The following is a 24,874-nucleotide window of genomic DNA, read 5'->3' as shown; positions in this document are numbered from 1 at the left end:
CTAACACTTTAAACACAGCATCAGAAATCCATTTTGATTTCGCAGCTCAATGATTCCGTTAAGCCTTAAAGCCATTGCTCTCCCTTTGTGTTCAGATTCCTCCTTATCCCAGTTCAGACTCGCTGTGTCCCCTCAGCCATCCTCCATCACTTCATTATACACACCCCACCCCTCCCGGGCATATGTAGATGCAGTCTTGTGTAACTCCCACACTCCAAACCAGTTTCATCCAGTTCACAAGGTGTTGCCAAGAAACTAGCTCTGTGCTTATGTGCGTGCATGCATGGGTTTTTTTGTGTGTGTGCATGAATGCTTGTGTGTGTGTGTGTGTGTGTTTGTGAGAGAGAGAGAGAGAGAGAGAGAGAGAGAGAGAGAGAGAGAGAGGTCAGGGTTTCCTTCGCTATGTGAAAGCAGATAGCTGGAATTTTCCTGTTCCTGCTGCCAGTGTTACATAAGAGCTGGACAGATAAGAGAGGAGAGAGAGCAGACAGCCATACCTTCCTCTGCCTCCTTTTGCCCATTTTTCTCTCACTTTTTTCATTCATTAAGAAATAATATTGCCACAGTCACTGTTTATAAAATGATGACAAATGAGCTGCCACTGCCAACTCGCTGTTACATACAACACCTGCAGCACTTCACTTAAGCCTATTAGAAGCCTGAAATGGAACACAGAAGCGTTCTCTGGAGAAAACATTCTCCTTGTTGACACAAGGAGTGTCCATCATCACCAGAGCCCTCCCCCTCAAGCCCTCCCCCACAGTTTCAAAAAGTCCTGGAGGAAACCCTGGACTTGTATTTTGCAACTTCAAGTGACATCAAAATCTTGTTCAGTTGGACCACTGCACTTCATAGATAGCCATCATTAACCTCTGCTCTCTCTCTCTCTCTATCTCTATCTCACCCTCTCCCTCTCTCCCTCTCTCCCTATATCTCTCTCCTTAGGTGACTTGGTGAATTGAGACCCTGAGGGCAATAGCTGCCTCTCTCTTGCACTTCGTCCTGTCTGTTGACATCTTTGTCATGGCGTCCGCCTTAATTGGTCGTCAGTTTGCTCTCTCCCTGCAGAAAAACTTGTGGCTCAGCGCTCCAGGTAAATCCAATACTTTTAAATTTATATTAAATGCTTTTAAATCCGTCCAGTAAGTACAGTTTCAGCAGGTAACCTTGTTACAAATGTCCTCTTGTAGATTAATCGAGAAGATTTAGTAGTACAGCGTACAGCCAGTTCTTTGACTAAATGTTTAAAGACTTTGTTTTCCAGTGTAATTATTTGTATCTTGTCTATTTTGCTCCTGCAGCCATTTATTACTTTTACTAGAATTGTTTACATGGCTGTTAAGACCACCTATGTGTCCTTTTTTAAGTCGTTGAATTGGTGTTAAAGTTTGGGTGGTAAAGGTAATCAAGTAGAATCTGAGAAAGCAGGTCATCAGTGAATTATACTCAGTCAGATTTAATGGAGCTCCTAGTCCTAATACATTTACACTACATTGTGAGGTACATGTTGCAACCAGGGCTGGATGATATAAAGAAAATCAAATATCACAGTATTTTCGACCAAATATCTAGGTATCAATGCAACGATATTGTAGGGTTGTTTAATGTGGATATAATGACTAAGTTGGTAAAGGTAAGTAATAGAACAGTTAGAACAGTCTCGTAAGTTCAGAAAATTACATCATTTCACTGTAATGCAGCCTTTAAAACCAGGAAAAGACAATGTCTTATTGTCTCATTACAATGTCCATAATCTAAGACGATATCTAGTCTCATATCATATTATTGATGTAATATCAATATATACAGCAATATATACATATCTACAGCCCTAGTTGCACCTCATTTCAAACTTTATTTCAAATTACCTGGAGTATCACTTTTTATTGAATATCACTATAACACGATGAAACAATGTTAAAGTTACAGCAGAAATCAATGTTAATATTTGACTGACCTCAAGTACTATGTAATTATCAATATATGTGCATGCTTCTCAGAAGCTGGTCACTGAGTGACATCTCAAAGGTCCTCTCTCCTGTCAATCATCAACAGGCCAATCTGTGTGGGTCAGAGTAACTGTAACCAGTTAAGGAACACTGTGGTAACCAGAATGATACAGGCTTAGCTTAATGTCGGTGGACATTTCTAAGTTATCAAACAGCATAATGGGGGTTTGGAATAATTTGGAAAGTAAAGCAACTTAGGGCCAATATTCATCAAGAGTCAAGGTTCACACTGGACGCGGAAGTGTAAATTATAGAACATGCATCCCATGCTTACTTATTCCACATATTTGTCAACTGTGTCCAAACAAAGCATGAAAGAGATGAGCAGACACACACACACACAAGCTGGTATGAGAGATTAGGAAAGAGCAGATGAGCAAAATCACTTGCTGACCAGTTCAAAGACTTAAGGTGTGAATGCCCAGGCAACTGCTGATGGGCGGCTTTGTGAAAACTGATATACTGTATTGTAGTGGCGGCTGCTGGTCTTTCAAGGAGGGGAAGCTCATTTTCGGCCTACATCATAAAATGTGTCCGTTTATTTATACGTAAATTCTACCCTCTGGGGCTGCTGCGCGAGGCTAGTGTGACCGCCTGTGAGTGCTTTGGGATGGTGGAGGGGCTCACAGCACCCGCTGCTTGTTGGGGACAGTAACTGCAGAGCGACAGAAGTCAGAGTCTCCAAACACGAGTACAGTCTCCAATAACACCAGAAAAAGATGCTAGATTTGTCGCAAGTCGTTTTTAACAAAGAAAAAGTCACTAAGAGGATTGTAAAAGTCTCCAGATCAACTCGGAACAACGGAATGAAATGAAACTTGAAAAATGCTCCGGTGGTTTATGTTTCAAGATCGCTGATTCGCTCATTTCGCTGTCAATCAAGACAGATCATCCAATCATCATGCAGAAGCCCAGCGTCCAGGCCAGCCGAGGCCAGCCCCCTGCCCCATAGACCCCCAGAGACGCTGAGTATCCGATGGGCGGGACAAAACCGAGCATTTATCCAGTGACTGTCTAGTTTCGCTGCAGTGGAACAACCCACTCTATGCTTCCCCACTGAAGTCTTTGGATGCTGAGCTTCCACTGTTTAATGCACTGTGACGCTACGGGAATGAATGAGAAGAAAGTCGCGTCAGTGACCTGTGATAAGTAGCTGATTCTGAACAAAAGTTGAACGTGTTCTAGCGCATATTTAGTCAATGAAATGTAAACACAACAGTACATATTTGACCACTTATTTTTTGACATTTTAGGGGAAGCTGAGCTTTCCTTGCAGTCTTAGAGCAATCGCCACTGCTGTATTGGGGTATGTCTATGTCCACTGTGAACATGGTTTCAGTCTGAGAATTTTTGGTCGTTAGGACTGATCTCCTGCTCTGATGCATCTTTGGTCTCACTTTTGGGCCTAGAAGTAAAAGTATTTGTTAACTATTGGCTCGTCCTGTGAAATGACACCCCTTTGGACGAAGTTCTGCGATCTCAAAATAAACAAGTGGGCCAGATAAGATCAGCAGCAGGGCACTGAAGGAATGTGCTGGGCAGCTTGTAGGAGAGCTTCTGTTTTGTCTCAGTGCCAGAGAAGGTTTTCCAGTGGTACCAATTCTCCCCACACTTTACACCTCTGACTTTCCAGGTGTTCTGACCAAAAACAGTATTGTTTTTAAACAGTGCAAGGAGCTGCAATGGTGGGAGCATGTACTTAAGGTTGATATGAAATATATATCAGTGGGTGGCATTGAATTTCCCTTGGGGATTAATGAAAGTATATAAAAAAAAGGAAAAAAAGAAAGTCCTGTTGGAGTATTGGATCCTCTAGTGAGGAGGTCTTATCAGATGCCAAAACATTGCACAGCGGTTTATTGTAAGTACGGATTGTGCAATTCTGAAAAGTTATTACTGCATTGGAAGGAGGAGGAAATGTGTACTTGTGTGTATTTCATTGGCTACTACAGCACCTTGCTAGATGACATCACGTTGCCGTCCTGCAAAAGCTGAGTCACGCACGGTCACTTTTTTGGACGCTGTCCCCATGTTTTGTTGCTGGAGCGCTTCGTGTTGGCACCCCAGCGATGTCACCGGACTTGCCTCATTCAAATTAATTAGGAGGTTGTGTTTTTCTTCACTTAATCAATCTGTCCTCTGCCCTCAAGATCAGCTCAGGAACTTGTCAGCTTAAAATTCTCAGATTAGTCGATGATTGTTGGTTGCATCCCTTAAAGTACAGAAGCTTTATTCCACTTCGGAAACTTAATGACCCTCAACATGAAACACCCATTAGCTGACCTCCTCAGAACTCTTAAGGTTTAAATTCTAGGCTCTGCCTTGTTTTCCTCTGTTTTGTTTTGTTTTTTAAAACCAGAACAATATATGTCACTATATACATCACTGTATTTGCTTTGTAACAACTCTCAATCTGTTTTCCCCCACCTTGACCACCTTTTACTTGTGCTACTTTCAGTAACAGTTCCAGCTCTTTGTCAGTCCAAGGAAAATAAATCTTTGGTATTACTTTTCACCATCTCCACAATATTTTCTGTAAGTGAGTAACTAAAGGTAGAGTAGACAATCTGCTTCCTGTTGACTTAGGCATGCACACGCCCAGTTTAGGTAAATGGTCATGAGATATGTGTTTGCAGGTGTGCTAGTATGGATGTAGATTATTTCTGAAACAGTGCTAAAATGCCTGTGTGTACAGAGATCGTTCTTGTTTTTAAACCCCATTTTAAAATAAAAAGTGTGGATGTGTTCTTACAAGTACCCTGGATACTTCTAAGACAAGTACAGTAACTGTATGGGTTGGCTGAACATCAACACCTTCTTCAGGAGGGGCCGGAGAAAAATATGCTGTGGAGGTGTAGCCAGCAGACAGTTGTAAATGCCTTATCTTGTGTAGGAAGATAAGAGAAGGACTTACAATAACATCTTATGTAGTAATGTTACGAAATGAGCGTTTCTCTCTGTCTGCATGTATCACCTGGTGCTGCTGCAGCCTTTATGTTAACCTGACCTCATTCTGTTCAGACTTGTGTAGAGAGTGATACAGAAACCTTTTATAAGATTTCTGCTGTTACTCTTATGTAAATATGACCGGGATGCTTTTACAGACACAAGACCAACATGTTAAAGTGCCATCAGACGAACATAAAGGGATACATGTCTGAAAAGGGCGTAAGGGTAAGCCCAGTCACCCCTCCAAGGAAACCCAATTTGCCTGCTTGTATCTTTATCATAACGTAAAGTTCAAGATGACATTTGTAAAGGAAATCAGCTTTGGGTACAGCTCACCAAAACAGTCCAGTACTATGCATTACTGCTGATACCCCACCATGATCCTGGAGATAGCACCTCAGCTTTTTTGGTACCACAGCCTTACACTTGGAGGAGCTGAGTTTCATCCCAGCAGCTTCACTCAGCAGCTAACTATCCCATTGTGTACTGGAAGTTACAGTTGAATGAAGTCAGTAGAATCATGTGTAAAAGACATCTCTGTCATGTCTCAATTCCTGTTTTGTTGCACTCTATGTGATTGATTTAAATAAATGTAGGCCCTATGTGTCTTCTAGTGTTGCACGGTATACGGCTGTGGCTCAGAGGTAGAGCGGGTCGTCTACCAATCGAAAGATCAGCGGTTCGATCCCGAGCTCCTCCAGGCTGCATGTCGAAGTATCCTTGAGCAAGGAACTGAACCCCAAATTGCTCCCGATGGCTGTTCCATCGGTGTGTGAGTGTGTTAAAACTGAGTACCAGGTGGCACCTTTTATGGTACCCTCGGCCACCAGTGTATGAATGTCTGTGTGAATGGGTGAATGTGACTCGTAGTGTTAAAAAAACGCTTTGAGTGGTCACTAGATGACTAGAAAGGCACTATACAAATGCAGGTCCATTTACCATTTATACTGGTACCAACAGTAGACCGCGGTACTTAAACACCACGGTACATATGATACCATAATGTTGGAGTACCGTAGTACTACATGGTATCACTACTGTGGGATAAGTTCAAAGTCCAATCGCAAGAGGGTGAGTGTCCGTGTGCGGTCCAATAACGGCGCGTGCTGGCCACCTGGCACTCAATATGCTGCTGCAGTGGTTTGTTTTCCAGTGACATTTCAGGTATTAGCTGAGCTATTGAGTATCTTTAAGCAGTGAAAGTTATTATTTATTTCTTTTTACTTGTAGGCTAGATTTGTATATGCTACAGTGATTTGATTCTACTGCAGAGACTGGATCACTTAATTGGCCTAAAAGGTTCTGCACTAAGCTGGTTTAAATCTTATTTATCTGATCGTTTTCAGTCGTACCAAAGTTTGTTTTGGAGTTCCGCAAGGTTCTGTGCTCGGACCAATCCTATTTACTCTATATAAGCTTCCTTTAGGTAACATCATTAGAAATCACTCTATAAATTTCCATTGTTATGCGGATGATACTCAGTTGTATTTATCGATGAAGCCAGAAGAAAGTAATCAATTAACTAAACTCCATAACTGCCTTAAAGACATAAAAACTTGGATGAGCACCAATTTCCTGATGTTAAATTCAGACAAAACTGAAGTTATTGTTCTTGGCCCCAAACAACTCAGAGACTCTTTATCTGATGACATAGTTTCTCTAGGTGGCATTGCTCTGGCCTCTAGCACTACCGTAAGAAACCTCGGAGTAATATTTGATCAAGATTTGTCTTTTAATTCTCATTTAAAACAAACCTCACGGACTGCATTTTTTCATCTGCGTAATATTGTGAAAATTAGGCCTATCCTGACCCGAAAAGATGCAGAAAAATTGGTCCACGCTTTTGTTACCTCTAGGCTGGATTACTGTAACTCTCTATTATCAGGTAGCTCTAGTAAGTCCTTGAAAACTCTCCAGCTAATTCAGAATGCAGCAGCACGTGTACTAACAGGAACTAAGAAACAAGATCATATTTCACCTGTTTTGGTTTCTCTGCACTGGCTCCCTGTAAAATCCAGAATTGAATTTAAAATCCTACTGTTAACTTATAAAGCTCTAAATGGTCAAGCTCCGTCATATCTTAGAGAGCTCATAGTGCCATATTATCCCACCAGAACACTGCACTCTGAGAACGCAGGGTTACTCGCGGTCCCTAAAGTCTCCAAAAGTAGATCAGGAGCCAGAGCCTTCAGCTATCAGGCTCCTCTCCTGTGGAATCATCTTCCTGTTACGGTCCAGGAGGCAGACACCGTCTCCACATTTAAGACTAGACTTAAGACTTTCCTCTTTGATAAAGCTTATAGTTAGGGCTGGCTCAGGCTTGTCCTGTACCAGCCCCTAGTTAGGCTGACTTAGGCCTAGTCTGCTGGAGGACCTCCCCATAATACACCGGGCACCTTCTCTCCTTCTCTCTCTCTCTCTCTCTCTCTCTCTCGTATTCTATTACTGTATCTTGCTAACTCTGCCATTCTGGATGTCACTAACTCGGCTTCTTCTCCGGAGCCTTTGTGCTCCACTGTCTCTCAGATTAACTCATATCGCAGCGGTGCCTGGACAGCGTGACGTGTGTGGTTGTGCTGCTGCCGTGGTCCTGCCAGATGCCTCCTGCTGCTGCTGCCATCATTAGTCATTAGTCATACTTCTACTGTTATTATACACATATGATTATTGTCACACATGTATACTGCCAGATATTAATATATACTTTCAACATATTGTACCACAATAGCCAGAACTCTAACTATAATATTATTACTTTCAATAATGTTGTTGTAACCTACTGTCATTACCATCTGTCCTGCATCTCTCTCTCTCTCTCTCTCTGTTTCTGTCTCATTGTGTCATACAGATTACTGCTAATTTATTATGCTGATCTGTTCTGTATGACATCTATTGCACGTCTGTCCGTCCTGAAAGAGGGATCCCTCCTCAGTTGCTCTTCCTGAGGTTTCTACCGTTTTTTTCCCCCGTTAAAGGGTTTTTTTGGGGGGAGTTTTTCCTTATCCGCTGTGAGGGTCCAAAGGACAGAGGGATGTTGTATGCTGTAAAGCCCTGTGAGGCAAATTGTGATTTGTGATATTGGGCTTTATAAATAAAATTGATTGATTGATTGATTGATTGATTGAATAGGGATATTTTCGTAGGGAGCAACACCTCTCCCACTCGGCAGCATGCCTCTGTTTGAGGTGCTGCAGTAAATTGGTAGTACTGCTACCTTGGGTAGCAACAGCCTTCAAACACACTTTGCAGCAGGGTGCTGTTTATTCTGTGTCTTACGCCACAAAACCAAACTCGTTCCCTTTCTTGGGAACGCGTGGGGGGGAGGGGGGAGCCCACTCTGAACTACGGGAGCCCAGCAGGGAGCGTCGGTGGTGGATGTTAAAGACAAACTCGATTTTTATTAAAACAAATCGACCTAAACTACAAATTAGAATTAGTCAATAAAATCGATTTATCACCCAGCCCTACTTTGCCCTTTTTACATGTCTCTGTGGAAAACCTGAGGGCAGAGAGACCACACCTTTCTGCCCTTCCACATGCATACAAGGAAAGCCTAAGGCAGAGAGAGAAAACCTCCCTGCCCTACCATGCGCCTATATGGAAAACCTAAGGCAGGGAGAGGAGCAGAATAAGATTTGCCAATTGGTTGCATAGAAAGGAATCATGTGATCTATCAGCTGACTCCCCTCCAACAATCAGCTGATCCATTAGTTGACTTGGCTGCTTTAGATCAGCTGATATAGCTGGGTTGAGAGCTGAGCTTGACATCATGTCCTTCCTGAACTAACACTATGCTAAGTTTAAAGTCTGTGTAAAGCACCAAAAAATGTCTGTTATAAGTTTGTCACATCACAGAAATATGTGTCATTAATTACTGAGCCAAATTTTAAAGATTAAAAAAATCGCTAAGTATATAAAATTAGCTCTCAAAATCATGGAAAAAAAGCACTTCTCTCTGCTGTGAAATGCTGGGGGCGTGTCCAGAGGGGTATGTCTGCAGCCTCTTGTCTCATGACTCCAGGCTGCAGCCATTCAGTCCACGGCCACTCGAGGGAGGGAAGTCGCCTCCGTGTACTGGACAAGGACGTAACCACGCACCTGCAGCCGGCGGAATGGGAGGATGTAATCCAGGGAGGGAGAGTGTCGGTTCGGCTCCACTGACTGAAAATATTTTTTCCAGCAGATGTCTTAGTTACAACATGATTGAGCTAACTGGAGTAGTTTCATGTCGTATCCGACAACGGGAGGCTTTTAACAGATGACGTCCTGATGTTAGCTTTGCTGCTGCTGTTAGCTGTCCCTGTCAGCTGCAGCCACTGATGCTTTCTAGACATCGTGATTTCCCAAAACTGAATAAATACCACATATAGCAACACAAAACTCCTTTGCTAGCTCAATCATGTTGTAACTAAGACATCCGCTGGAAGAAATATTTTTTTCACGGACCGTTTATTGAGTTACTGAGTTATTACAGACACCGCTAACGGCTAACAGGTAATGGTTAGCCCAGCTAATCTATGATAACCATGTTATTAATTACAAAACGTGCACACAGAAATAGAAATGTTTGTTCAATCATTGTGTTTATAGACTTTACAAACATCAGATTAGTCTAAACGGTGATATAGTGACATGAAAAATGTGATATATATATATATATATATATATATATATATATATATATATATAGCTAAACTCTGCTGGTTTTCTACCCTGAAGTATTTGTAAACAAAATAGCTCCACAATTCAAGTGTAAATGGTTGAAAGGCTTTTTTACACATTTTGAGGAATACTTTTATGACCTATTTAATGTGTTTAGAAGAAAATAGCAGAATTTGCTTTACACAGACTTTAAGGCATGTAACCAAAAACTCCTTCAAAACGCATTGACGTCAAGAAGAAGGAACCAGGAGTGGTAGAACCTTTGCTGCATAGCGTCATCCTCTCTTCCCTATGTTCTTGTCTCTCTCTACTGTGTTCATACATATTTGAATGATTTTTTTCTAAGGTATAGTTATGTTGTTTTGTAGTAATCTAACTGACTACTATTTAACCTTAGTTAATGATGTACCCGACATGTGCACACGACATTGATCACACACCTGGATGAGGTGTTAGCATGTCACAGTATTCTGATTTCATCTAGAATACTCCAGCTAGCCTGCTGCTGCTGCTCCTCTTTCGCACCAGGAGGCTGTGGAGAGGGTGTCTGCTATTGTCCATTATATCTTTCAGTTTGTTCAATGTGGTCCTCTCCACCACAGATCTTAGTGGGTCCAGTCTCCTGCCGAGCACTGAGCCAGCTTTTTTAACCAGCTTGTCCAAACGCATGGTGTTTTTGTCTGTCAAGCTGCTTCCCCAACACACTGCAGTGTAGAGAAGTGCAATGGCCACCACTGTGTGATAGAACATGGACAACATCTCCACACACCTATCAAAAGGTCTCAGTGTCCGCAGGAAGAACAGGTGGCTCTGCCCCTTCCTGTAGAGTGCATCAGTGTTAGAAGACCAGTCCAGTTTATCATCCAGGAGGACCCCCAGATATTTGTAGGTGTGCACCACCTCAATGTCCTCCCCCTGTATGGAGACTGGTTGATGGTGTGACCTCTTCCTTCTGAAATTCACCACCATCTCCTTGGTATTGGCTGTGTTCAGGTGGAGACAGCACTTACTGCACCAGCCCCTGAAGCCATCCACGAGGTCCCTCTACTCCCGTTCCTGATCACTCCTGATAAAAGCCACAATAGCTGTATCATCAGAGTATTTTGTATGTGGCAGGACTCTGAGGTGTATTTAAAGTCTGCGGTGTCAATTGTGAACAGGAACGGTGCTAAAACAGTTCATTGTGGAGCACCAGCGCTGCACATGACCATCCTAGAGACACAGCTTCCAAGCCTGACACACTGAGGCAGCTCTGTCAGGTACTCTGTTATCCAGGAGGTCAGGAAGTGATCTACTCCCATCCCCTTCAACCGGTCTCTCAGTATGGGGAGCTGGATAGTATTAAAAGCACTTGAAAATTCAAGGAAAAGGATCTTCACACAACACCCTGGCCCCTCCAAGTAGGTGTAGGCCCGGTGCAGCATGTAAAGAACTGCATCTTCCACTCCCATGTGCTCCTGATAGGCAAACTGGAGGGTGTCCACAGCATCAGTGACCTCTGTCTTCAGGAAACGGAGGACCAGGCGCTCCAGGCACATAATGTGTGATGTTAAGGCCACAGGTCGGTAGTCATTTAATTCGGCCGGTTTCCCCATTTTGGGCACCGGCACAAGACAAGACGTTTTCCACTGCACCAGGACTTTGCCTGTTTGAAGACTCCTGTTGAAGATCCACTGAAGGGGCTCCACTAGCTGGGCTGCACAGTTTTTCGGGAGCCTTGGACACACTCAATCCAGGCCCGCAGCTTTCCCTGTACACAGTCTCCCAAGCTCCATCCTCACTTCGTCTGCTGTTGTTCTGCTGCAGCTTACTTTCCACCTTTCTTTTGTAGTCCAACTTTGCCTGTCTCAGTCTCCCCTTCAGCTCATGTTGAACCTCCCTGAGCATCTCCTTGTCCCCTTGCTTGAACGCCAGCTTTTTCTGGTTGAGGAGCTGTTTATTGTTATTGCTGGCCCAGGGTTTATTATTGGGGAAGCAGCATACCGTCTTTACTGGCAACACAGTGTTCCTACAGAAGTTTAGATATTTTGTTAGAATATCCACCCTACTGTCCATGTCCATGTTGTTGTCCTGTGGCTCCAGTAGTACAGTACAGTCCAGTCTGTACATTCAAAACAGTCCCTGAGACTCACTGGTCTCAGGGGACCATTTCCTGACTGAGCGGGTGGTAACAGGCAACTTTAATACACAGGGTTTATATGTGGGCTATGGACTAGGATGCTGGGTCTGAATCCTAGCCACAGTTTCATGGATGACATCACGTTGCTGCCCACGGTGGAATGTAAACAATAATGGCGACGATGTATGAAAACTCCCGAGGCACATAATACGGTCCAAGACCGACTGCTAACAGTTCAATATCCTGACAGCAGATCTTGTCCTTCACCGTGATATATCCAGGATGACACCATTTATTGTTCACAAGCAGGATCAGTCCCCCACCTCTGTTTTTGCCACTTGTCTTTGCATCCCTGTCTGCTCGTACAGTAGAGAAGCCCACTAGGTTCACACAGCTGTCAGGCACATGGTCATTCAGCCATGTCTCCATGAAGCACATCAGACTACACTCCCTGTAACAAGTGTGAGGACCTGCCAGCAGGTCTAGGAAGCTAGGAGGTCCTCCACCTCCTAGCCTTTAGCTTTGCTCCTGCTCTGCAGCCTCAAAACAGCTTCCTCAGCTCGGCTGATATTGGGTGTTTAACTCCGTAAGTTGTTCCTCTCAGAGCCAGAAGATCTTCCCTCGTGTACTCAACTTTACTCATCACATCACACACAAAATTAACAATCATTAAAAAAGAAAAAAACATGGGGCGTCGGTGGCTTAGTGGTAGAACAGGTGCCCCATGTACAAGGCTGTTGCCGCAGTGGCCTGGGTTCGACTCCAGCCTGTGGCCCTTTGCTGCATGTCACTCCCTCTCTCTCTCCCCCTTTCACACTTGTCCGTCCTATTGATTAAAGGATTAAAAATGCCCAAAAAAAATCTTTAAAAAAAGAAGAAAAAAACACATTCAAAAATGACTTAAAAAACAGGAGCTACTCAGACTTGCTGCCACTCTAACCGGCGCATCATTCGAAATATCATGCAAACACATAACCAAAGCCCGATCATAACAGGGATAGTGAGCATATAAAAACACTCACCATCTCCCTCTGTATGTGTTTCTGTGTATATATTATATTATTCATTGTGCTTTCCTCCTGCAGGGTGTCGATATGTCAGTAAGGCAGCACCAAAAACTCAGCTGGAGTTTGACTACGATGGACCGTCCATGAAAACTTCAGTTCCTGGACCAAGATCACAAGTAACACACACACACACACACACTCAGTGCACTCCATTCTCAGGTATAACTGAGTGTAACTAACTTTGATTTTTCTGTAGGAACTGACCAAACAACTGGGAGACATCCAGGTGAGTGGAGACTTTCTCAACCTAATCGAATAATTAATTAATTGCACAATTAATATATAGCATTCATGAATTCCATTTTTCTTATCATCTCTTAAGTACAGTTTCACAACGGAAAAATGTTTTTATGCTTTTCTGGCAACAATTAAATCGTAGGCAACTGGACTTTGATTTTGTCTAGAAGACGTTTCGCCTCTTATCCAAGCGGCTTCATCAGTTCTCAACACATCAGTCTGACCAGTCCTCACTAGTCTGACAAACAGTGGAGTAAGACTCAGGTTTTTAACCTCTGTGGAGGTGTACACCCACCGCCCTCATAAGACAATACTTCGTTAGTGGAGTTTCACTGGACCATTGTTTGGGTCAGGTGAGTCACACTAGTGAATGACGGTCATTAGGAGTGGGTGGGGCCACTGGTGAGCAACAGTCGTTAGGCATGATGTGTGGTTACCAGTGAACGACTGTCGTTGTGTTTCTTTGAGCCACTTGAGGTTAGTTTCGGGCAGTCTTTGTTGTTCAGTCTCTTAGGTACAGCAGCAAGGGCTGCATTGTAAATGGAGGATAGGTGGTGTCTCAGGCCACCTCCCCTGTTTAGAGACGGTTTCTCTATTTTAACGTAGATGGATTCTTTCACCCCTCTTTCGAACCATCTGTCCTCTCTGTCCAAGATTTTCACATTGCTGTCCTCAAAGGAGTGAGCCTTCTCCTTTAGAAGTAAATAAACAGCAGAAACTGGACCTGAGGAGTTTGCCCTTCTGTGTTGAGCCATGCGTTTGTTTAATGGTTGTTTGGTTTCACCAATGTATGAGTCCTTGCATTCCTCACTGCATTGGACAGCATATACCAAGTTGCTTTTTTGAGTGTGTGGTACCCTGTCTTTGGGGTGTACCAGTTTTTGCCTGAGTGTGTTACTTGGTTTGAAACACACAGGAATTTGGTGTTGGTTGAAAATTCTCCTGAGTTTCTCAGACACCCCGGACATGTAGGGTATGACAATGTTCCTGCGCTTGTTTCCTTCCTCAGCCCTCTCTGAGTTATTGTTCTTGTTGGATCGTTTTGTTCTGTTAAACGTCCAACTAGGATAGCCACAAGTTTTCAATGCTCTCCTCAAATGTTTGTGCTCCCGTACCTTTGCCTGAGTGGTGGTTGGTACATTATCAGCCCTGTGCTGTAAGGTTCTGATAACTCCCAGTTTGTGCTCCAGAGGGTGGTGTGAGTCGAAAAGAAGATATTGGTCTGTGTGTGTGGGTTTCCTATATACCCCAATGTGGAGGCTCCTGTTCTCATCCAAGTGTACATCACAGTCTAAGAAAGGTAGGTGGTTATCATTAACATCTTCTCTAGTAAACTTGATGTTCTTGTCCACTGAGTTGATGTGCTCAATAAAAGCCTCCAGTTCTTGGGATTTGATCTTCACCCATGTGTCATCCAAATATCTGAACCAGTGGCTTGGTGATGTACCCTTGTAAGAGTTCAGTGCCTTTTGCTCTACCCTTTCCATATACAGGTTTGCCACAATGGGGGATATTGGTGACCCCATAGCACAGCCATGCTTCTGTCTGTAAAAAGTACCGTTAAACTGGAAGTATGTGGTGTTAAGGCACAATTCCAGTAACTGGCAAATTTGTTCTGTATTGAGATTTGTTCTGTCCGGTAACGTTCTGTCCTGTGTAAGATGATGCCTCACCGTTTCCACTGCTTCCCCGGTTGGGATGCAAGTGAATAGGGATGTTACATCATATGATACCATGGTTTCATCCGGTTCTAGCCTTAGACCCTGGATTTTGCCTGCAAATTCGTGCGAGTTTTGTATGTGGTGTGGTGTGTTACCCACCAGAGGAGATAAAATGTTACCTACATGCTTTGCAATATTGTATGTCACTGAGTTTATGCTACTGACAATGGGTCTGAGTGGGACCCCTTCTTTATGGATCTTGGGGAGTCCATATAGACATGGGATGGTGTCTTGTGGGTAGAGTCTGAGGTACTGAGGCCGGTCAAACGTTCCATCATTTTGTAATGCCTGTAGACATTGTATCACCCTCTTTTTATACCCGCTGGATGGGTCTCGCTTCAGGATTTCATAGGTGTTGGCATCATTGAGTAGTGTGGAGACTTTTGCTTGGTAGTCAGTTGTATTTAGGATAACCGTGCATCGCCCTTTATCAGCTGGAAGGATAGTGATGTTATTGTCTTTGCTCAGAGACACCACAGCTTTTCTTTCTTGAATAGTAATGTTCAAAGGTGGGGCTTTAGCACTGGACAAACTTGCCGACACTTTGAGTCTGAGCTGCTCGGCTTCAGTCTCGTTTAGATTGTTTTTCCTTATAGCTGACTCTGTCGCCGTGATGAGTTCAACTACAGGAGCTTGTTTCGGTGTTACAGCAAAGTTTAGTCCCTTGGCTAAAACCTCCTTCTCGGGTTGAGTAAGTTCCCGGTCTGACAAGTTCTTTACCCATCTGTTTTGTAATTCACCTTGTGCAATATGATCCGTTGTTTGACACCCATTGCCTGTTTTCATTTTCATCAGGTTCTTGTTAAGGAGGTGTAGGAATTTCTTTATCTGCCTTTCTTTGGTCTTTGTGTGTTGGGATAGTTGAGCTTTCTTGGTGAAGTATACAACTCTTTCAAACAACGCCCCTGGTAAGTCCGTTTTGAGTTTTTGGAGAAGGTGGTCGGTTTTCTCCTTCAGCCTTACTATGGTGAGGACGAAACGAGAGGACCTTCCTGATCCTCTCGTTTAAGAGCTGTTTTTCAGCTTTCTCTAGTATCATGCTGGCCTTGTGCCCCTTCACAATGGACCGTAGCTGAACACTAGTTGGTATGAGCCTGCTTTGTCTGCACCTTAGGTTGAACCGTAGATGGTTCCTGTGATCCACAACTTTCCGAGCCAACCTTTCATACTCCCACACTGTTTTGAGGGTATCCGACAGTGATACAGTGATAAGTCTGTGGATATTCTCATTTATCCAGGTCAATTCCATTCTGGCAACAATTAAATCGTAGGCAACTGGACTTTGATTTTGTCTAGAAGACGTTTCGCCTCTTATCCAAGCGGCTTCATCAGTTCTCAACGCATCAGTCTGACTAGTCCTCACTAGTCTGACAAACAGTGGAGTGAGACTCAGGTTTTTAACCTCTGTGGAGGTGTACACCCACCGCCCTCATAAGACAATACTTCGTTAGTGGAGTTTCACTGGACCATTGTTTGGGTCAGGTGAGTCACACTAGTGAACGACGGTCATTAGGAGTGGGTGGGGCCACTGGTGAGCAACAGTCGTTAGGCATGATGTGTGGTTACCAGTGAACGACTGTCGTTGTGTTTCTTTGAGCCACTTGAGGTTAGTTTCGGGCAGTCTTTGTTGTTCAATCTCTTAGGTACAGGTTTTTATGCTTGCACACTGGCAATAGCTGTGGCTGGAGGCGTTAAGATATTTGGGCTGTTCGTCCATCCTTCCATCCCATTCTTTTGCACATGACATTTCAAGAATGCCTTTAGTGAATTTCTTCAAATTTAGCAAAAACATCCATTTGGACTCCTCAATGAATTTATAGAAATTGTTACAGACCTTGAAATCCCCAGCGAGTATGCTATATGCTAAACAGGGTAAGCTAACATCAGTTACTGTAATGTTTACTGTTAGCCTACAAGCTAACTGTGCGTGTCAGCTGTAGATTTATAGCTTCACTGAAATACATGATCCCTCCCCTCCGAGTTTGTGTCCCCCTCCCCTCTGAGCCTCCTAACAACATCCCCCTCCCGCATAGCAACATACAGTTACATACAGCATACAGTTATCTATGTCACAAAATCCACAATAAAAACGAAATATTACCTGTTCAACAAAAACTCCGCTGTATCAGCATCACTTTTCAGGCCCAGATCTCGCCAGAGCTTTCTCCATCAGTCAAAGGAACTAAGGAGACAGAACATGGCGACGCGCGAGAGTGCAGCGGCTCTTAGCTTTCTCGTATATGTAGTTTTGTCCACGTTTTTCTGCTCATGTCGAGCAGATTTTGTGGATAGTCGGCAGGACATTATCGACATCGGCTGGAAGTGCAAGGTTGACATCACAAGAGACTTTCAAAAGGCACACAACATCCCGGACGCCATCGGCAGACCTGCGGAGTCACTGTGGATCTGCTGCCCAAGTAAGCGACGCAGACGCCGGAGGGAACGAAGGCAGAAGCGCGGGCGCCGCTCTGGGATATTGCCTAGGCTAAAGAAGTACCCTCACACTCCGTCACTGCCGAGCATCTTCCTGACAAACGCCAGATTTATTTCGAACAAAATGGACGAACTGGAGCTATTGATTGCCTCTAACCGCTACGTACAGACCTGTGGGATTATGATCATAACAGAAAGCTGGCTTCACCCAGTCATACTCGATGCTGCAGTGCAGCTAGCAGGCCACACTAGCCACCGGCAGGACAGAAACATCGAGTCCGGTAAGAGGAAAGGAGGGGGGCTCTGTGTTTATCTCCATAACAACTGGTGTAACAACAGCAGGATCATTGCTCACCATTGTTGTCCAGACCTTGAGGCTCACTCAATATCCTGCAGACCATTCTACCTTCTCATAGTAAATAATTGAAATCACAGGATGATCCAGCTTGTGTGAATTTTTTCACTGCAACTCATAATGTGACTCAGTAGTGTGTATGCCTCCCACGTGCCTGTATGAACTCCCAACAATGTCTGTACATGCTCCTGATGGGTTGGGAGATGGTGTCCAGGGGGATCTCCTCCCAGACCTGGATCAAGGCATCAGTGAGCTCTTGGATAGTCTGTGGCGGTACTTGCCGGTGTTAGATGCACTGATATGTAATGTCCCATAGGTGCTCAATTGGATTTAGGTCAGGGGAATGAGAGGGCCAGTCAATGGCATCAATGCCTTTGTCAAACAGGAATTGCCAACACACTCTGCCCAGATGAGGCTGGGCATTGTCCTGCATCAGGAGAAACCTAAGATCCACTGCACCAGTATAAGGTCTGGCAGTCGCTCTGAGGATTTCATCCTGGTAGCTAAAAGCAGTCAGGATACTGTTGGCTATGACATGGAGGTCTATTGGACCCTCTGAGAATATGCCTCCCCAGACCATCACTGACCCACCACCAAACCAGTCATGCTGGATGGTGTTACAGGCAGCGTAATGTTCACCATGGTGTCTCCAGACTCTTTCACACCTGTCACATGTGCTCAGTGTGAACCTGCTCTCATCTGTGAAGAGAATGCGGCGCCAATGGTGGACCTGCCAGTTCTGGTGTTCTTTGGCGAATGCCAGTGGAGTTGGCACAGTGTTGGGCTGTGAGCACAGGTCCCAGTAGAGGGCATCAGGCCCTCATGCCACCATCATGGAGACTGTTTCTGACAGTTTGGTCAGAAACATGCACACCATTAGCCTGCTGGAGGTGATTTTGTAGGGCTCTTCAACTTCAGCATCAACTTTAATTTGTCCCTGGAGGGCAATTAAAGGGCAAGCAAAAACACACATAAAAAGGCACAGGTAAACACATCAATCAATTTTATTTATAAGCCCAATATCACAAATCACAATTTGCCTCACAGGGCTTTACAGCATACGACATCCCTCTGTCCTTTGGACCCTCGCAGTGGATAAGGAAAAACTCCCCCAAAAAAACCTTTAACAAGGAAAAAATGGCAGAAACCTCAGGAAGGGCAACTGAGGAGGGATCCCTCTTCCAGGATGGACAGACGTGCAATAAATGTCGTACAGAACAGATCAACATAATAAATTAACAGTAATCCATATGACACAATGAGACAGAAAGAGAAACAGAGACAGAGAGAAATGCAGGGCAGACGGTAGTGACAGTAGCTTACAATAACTGAAAGTAATAAAATTATAATTATAATTACAGCTATTGTGGTACAATAAGTTGAAAGTATATATTAATATATGATAGTATACATATGTGCCAATAGTCATGTGTATAATAACGGTAGAAGTATGGCTAATGATAACATCAGCAGCAGCAGGAGGCATCAAGCAGGACCACGGCAGCAGCACAACCACACACGTCACACTATCCAGGCACCGCTGTGATAAAAGTTAACCTACAAGACAGTTGAGCACAAAGGCTCCGGAGAAGAAGCTGAGTTAGTGACATGCAGTATGGCCGAATTAGCAAGATGCAGTTACAGGACATGAGTGTTAGCAAAGGGGGGAGAGAGAGAGAGAGAGAGAGAGTGAGAGAGAGAGAGAGAGAGAGAGAAGGTGCTCGGTGTATTATAGGAGGTCCCCCGGCAGACGAGGCCTAAGTCAGTCTAACTAGGGGCTGGTACAAGGCAAGCCTGAGCCAGCCCTAACTAAAAGCTTTATTAAAGAGGAAAGTCTAGTCTTGAATGTGGAAATGGTGTCTGCCTCCCGGACCGCAACAGGAAGATGATTCCACAGGAGAGGAGCCTGATAGCTGAAGGCTCTGGCTCCTGATCTACTTTTGGTAACTTGAGGGACCACGAGTAACCCTGCATTCAATTCTGGATTTTACAGGGAGCCAGTACAGAGAAGCTAAAACAGGAGAAATATGATCTTGTTTCTTAGTTCCTGTTAGTACATGTGCCGCTGCATTCTCAATTAGCTGGAGAGTTTTTAAAGACTTATTAGAGCTACCTGATAATAGGGAGTTACAGTAATCCAGCCTAGAGGTAACAAAAGCGTGGACCAATTTTTCTGCATCTTTTCGGGTCAGGATAGGCCTAATTTTCGCAATATTACGCAGATGAAAATATGCAGTCCGTGAGGTTTGTTTTAAATGGAAGTTAAAAGACAAATCTTGGTCAGATATTACTCCGAGGTTTCTTACGGTAGTGCTAGAGGCCAGAGCAATGCCATATAGAGAAACTATGTCATCAGATAAAGAGTCTCTGAGTTGTTTGGGGCCAAGAACAATAACTTCAGTTTTGTCTGAATTTAACATAAGGAAATTGGTGCTCATCCAGGTTTTTATGTATGTCTTTAAGGCAATTATGAAGTTTAGTTAATTGATTAATTTCTTCTGGCTTCATCGATAAATACAATTGTGCATCATCCGCATAACAATGGAAATTTACAGAGTGATTTCTAATGATATTACCTAAAGGAAGCATATATAGAGTGAATAGGATTGGTCCGAGCACAGAACCTTGTGGAACTCCAAAACAAACTTTAGTACGTAAGGATGATTCATTGTGAGCATGAACAAACTGAAAACGATCAGATAAATAAGATTTAAACCAGCTTAGTGCAGAACCTTTTAAGTCAATTAAATGTTCCAGTCTCTGTAGCAGAATTTGATGGTCAATTGTGTCAAATGCCGCACTAAGATCTAATAAAACAAGTACAGAGACAAGTCCTTTGTCTGAAGCAATCTGAAGATCATTTGTAATTTTAACTGGTGCTGTCTCAGTGCTATGACGCACTCTAAATCCTGACTGAAATTCTTCAAATAAATTATTATCATGGAGAAAATCACACAGCTGGTCTGCGACTACTTTCTCAAGGATAGAAAGTAGTTTCTATCCTAGTAGTAGTAGTATACATAAGAATATACTTAGATAATGGCATACATACCTACGGCCAGTCTCCTAGTATCTCCTCCATGCTGTTGAGACTGTGCTGGTAGACAAAGCAAACCTTCTTGTGACCATATTTATGGATGTACCATCCAGGAGAAGCTGGACTACCTGTGCAACCTGATTGGGCTGCAGGTACCACCTAATGCTACCATCAGTGACAAGGACACAAAAGTACAGAAGAATCAGTCAGGAAGGATAAGGAGAGAGCAACTGTCTGTGTCCACCACATGCAAAACAACTCCCTTTTTGGGGGGTTGTCTTTCTTTTGCCTCTCTATTGCTACTTTTGTCACTTTCATTTGCACCAAAGCAAGTGAAATGGACAGACTGATATCCCTGAGTCTTGCACTCCTGGCAGGGTCACCCAAGCTGAAAAGGTCGAAGGGTAGAGACCAGACAAAGAGTGATCCCACATGTCCTCCGGGTTAGGGGTTGGGCTGTGAGCTGATAACCCGCTCCCTGAAAAAGATCTTTATTACAGAAACCAGAAGCAGAGCAAATTCACCAAATCTAGGGAACGCTGTAGCCAGTCCTCACAACAGGAGAGACACCATGAAGCACAAGGGCCAAAGCCGACAGGATGCCTTTGGGCTGAATAGGCCACCACTTCACCCAAAAAGCACAATGAAGATCAGAAACTGGAATGTGCGAACATTGTGGCAACATAATACTAGCAGCAAGAGAAATGACCAACAGAAAAATTGACATCATGGGCATCAGTGACACACACTGGACAGGACAAGGAAAAGTTGAATTTGCAGGAGGAGAAACCATCATCTACTCGGGAAGAGATGACGATCACCATAGAGAAGGCGTGGGTATACTTATGTCAAAAACGGCAGCAAGAGCCCTGATTGATTGGATTCCAGTTAATGAAAGGATCATTCAAGCCAGGTACCATTCCCAACACATTAAGATGACGATTATACACATCTACGCACCCACTGAAAATGCAGAACAACAAGTAAAAGACGAGTTCTCCATGAAACTGCAAGATATATTAGACAGTAGGAACAAACACGACATGTTGATTGTCACAGGAGATATGAACGCTAAAGTAGGAGATAAAAACCAAGATTATGACGGGGTGATGGGCAAGCATGGGCTCGGAAAGCGGAACAATAATGGAGAGAGGCTGTGTGAAATGTGTGACATGAACGAGCTAGTCATCACAGGAACTCTATTCCCACATAAGGACATACATAAAGCAACATAGGTATCTCCAGATGGAAAGACCAGGAACCAGATAGACCATGTACTAATGAATAAATGATTTAGGAACTCAGTGAAAGATACAAGAGGACACAGGTCTGCAGACACTGGAAGTGACTACTATCTTGTATGCACAACAGTCAAACTAAGACTAAAGAAATGGCAAAAGGAAAAGAAAAGCAGTCAAGTACAATATAGCAAAGATGAAGAATGAAAGCATCTTAAAGACCTTTTCCATCAGCCTGAGAAACAGGTACCAGGTGCTGGAAGATGAAGAACTGGGAGTAGAAGATGGAGAGGTAGAGCGCAGAGGTGGAAAGAGTACTGAAAATTTGTACTCAAGTACAAGTACTGTTACATTGCTTAAACTGTACTCAATTACAAGTAAAAGTACTGGTGTTTAAAAAATACTTAAGTAAAAGTACAAAGTACTCTTCTCAAAAACTACTCAGAGCATTAATTACTTTTAACCGATGGATGTTTTATTGCGTCATCAATAGCAGACATTTGATTCAATTCACCTGTATAAAATATCAAAAACAGCTCACCTTATACAATGAAATTACTGCAATGATATGCCTATTATGAGGCAAGAGTGTAAACACATGGCACACACATGAATACAAGGGGCTCACTGACTCCACAATAGTCACAGTTTTCCAGTCAGCCCCAAATTATCCAACTGTAATACTGTTTAAGGACCCCAATATGCAGGAATAATAAAATAGAATAGGCAAAATTACATAAATACTGCACGCAAAATAACCGCGTGGGTTTTGCACAAAACTGCAAGGGATTAGAGTGAAGTGGATGTGTCTGTAAAGGGGTAACGCTTATCATACGAAAACATTTTCATTCAGGTATCTTGAAGTAAGAGAACAAGGAACCCCTTGCTTGTGCCCTGTTTTCCATGCTAAACGTTAGCCTAAATTTGGAGCACTATTTACCTCCCTTACCGACAAGCTAACATGACATGGTTAATTTTCATGGTTAATGTTTCATATGACATAGCGTCACTCTAGCACAAAATATAGGCCTGCTGAATGTAGGCCTGTGAGTATTAAATGACTACAGATTTAATTTATTGTAATAACGGTGGTTGTCCAAATATTAAGCTAAAACATTTCTAAGAATTGTAGCTCAATTATGCATGCACGCACGCGCACATGTTAGCTAGCTCCGTCTTATTTTAATATCAGGCAAACCAATGGCAGTGACAATATCTTTGCAGACTTATCTTAGCCAAACTAATAAACAGTGCTTAATTTGTAAAATTAGAAGTAGGGGAACACTTTGGGCCTCTGAGAGAGCAGTGTTCCCCCACTCCCAAAAGTGGGGGAACACTTTTTAAGCGGCACCCGAGCGGCCTCACTGCACGACCCCGAATGGTATGGTTGTGACATCTAGTGTTGTCACGGTACCAAAATTGGGACCCACTGTACGATACCAGTGAAAGTATCACTGTTCTGAGTAGTATCACGATACCACAGCAAAAATGAGGCAGTTGTGCCTTTTGTCATTTATAAAAAGATAAATCACTTTTCTATAATACATCAATGAAATTTCAGTGGAATAAATTACTTATTGACTTATTCATACTTCAAAAACAGCATCAATAAGTGATTAACATAGGGGGGATCAAAATAAAATAAATTAAAAAAATAAAAATCAACCAGCCACCCTCCTCCCCTGACAGTCCCTTCACAAGTAAAGAACAGTCCCTAAAGTGCGGTGAGGTTTGTGGACTGTTACTGACACAGAGAGAGAAATGTGAACGGCTCATTTCTCCTCTGACACGCCACATACCTGTGTGCCTGTGTGCCTCGGTTGTCCAGGTACTACTGGACAGTCATGACGCCAACGAAAGAGGAAATTACTGGACCTGGAGTCGGACTCGCCGATAAGCCATTATGTTGCAGCGCGGAGCTCGCGGGATTTGCGCAGAGCGCATGGACACTCACCCTTGGCTTCTTTGTCTCCAGATCTTCAGTCCATAAATTAGTCTCTACTCCGCTGTGTAGGTATGTTACCGCCAGACACCTGTGCCTACTGCAGCGGAGTTGTCCTTTCCTTATGTCATAGATTAATTGGTGTGGTCGCGATCGGACAGCCTTATTGGCTACAAACATGCAGATGAAAGGTTTGAATATTAATTCAAATTGTGGCAGTACTCAGTAGCGACTTATGATTTTAAAAGTAGCGAAGTAGATTACATGGTGTAAATTGTACTCAAGTAGGAGTAAAATTACACACTTGAAAAAAATACTCATAAAAGTACAAGTACCCAAAAAATCTACTTAATTACAGTAACGTGAGTATTTGTAATTCGTTACTTCCACCCCTGGTAGAGCGGGACTTTAAAGTAATGGAGAAGGCATACATAGAAGTTGCTGAGTCAGTCCTGGGTAGACCACAGAAGAAAAGGAAGCCATGGATCAGTGAAGAATCATGGGGCCTCGTAGAACAATGAGAAGAAATAAATAGGAACATCCTGAGCACACATTCTGAAAGAATCAAGAAACAGCTAAAAGAGAAGTATGCGGAGAAGAACAAAGAGACAAAGAGAAGTATAAAAGCAGACAAAAGGAAAGGGATGGAGAACATTGCAAGTTAAGCTGAAGAAGCTGCAGGAAAACAACACATGAAGACACTATATGGACTCACAAAGATGTGCAATGAGAGACCTAGACAGAGTACAGCAGTACTTGACAAGGATGGTAACCTCATCAGTGGAAGAGATGCAATCAAGATGAGATGGACAGAACACTTTAAGGAAGTGTTTAACAGAGAAGAGCCAGAAAACCCAATAACAGACGATGAGGAATGCGAATTCAACGACAGGATTGAAGAGATCGCAGTAAACGAACCAACACTAGGTGAAGTCAAAGAAGCGATAAAAAGACTACAGAACGGTAAAGCACCAGGAATCAACTCCATCACAGCAGAATTATTAAAAGCAGATTTGGCGTTTTCAGCAATAAAGGTACATCAACTGTTGGGGAAGATATGGACAAATGAGAAGATCCCAACAAGCTGGAAGAAAGGGCTTATCAT

The 24,874-nt window shown here is 43.3% G+C and overlaps 1 protein-coding gene across 2 annotated transcripts in view; it reads left to right on the top strand.

Annotated features, from left to right (window-relative positions):
- Positions 1–24,874, top strand: part of abat (4-aminobutyrate aminotransferase) — a 163,547-nt gene that overhangs the window by 95,614 nt on the left and 43,059 nt on the right. Inside the window, exons 2-4 of one of the 2 annotated variants that reach the window (XM_033643899.2) lie at positions 946–1,093; positions 12,825–12,922; positions 13,003–13,032. In XM_033643899.2, coding sequence (XP_033499790.1) covers positions 1,024–1,093; positions 12,825–12,922; positions 13,003–13,032 — 198 coding nt within the window. In that variant the 5' untranslated portion in view covers positions 946–1,023. Of the gene's footprint in view, positions 1–801; positions 1,094–12,824; positions 12,923–13,002; positions 13,033–24,874 lie in introns of those variants that run through there. The other variant, XM_078161431.1, reaches the window with a different exon arrangement.

This window comes from Epinephelus lanceolatus, chromosome 18, assembly GCF_041903045.1.
Source record: "Epinephelus lanceolatus isolate andai-2023 chromosome 18, ASM4190304v1, whole genome shotgun sequence".
NCBI classification, from domain to species: domain Eukaryota; kingdom Metazoa; phylum Chordata; class Actinopteri; order Perciformes; family Serranidae; genus Epinephelus; species Epinephelus lanceolatus.
This window is presented reverse-complemented; position numbering and strand designations above follow the sequence as displayed.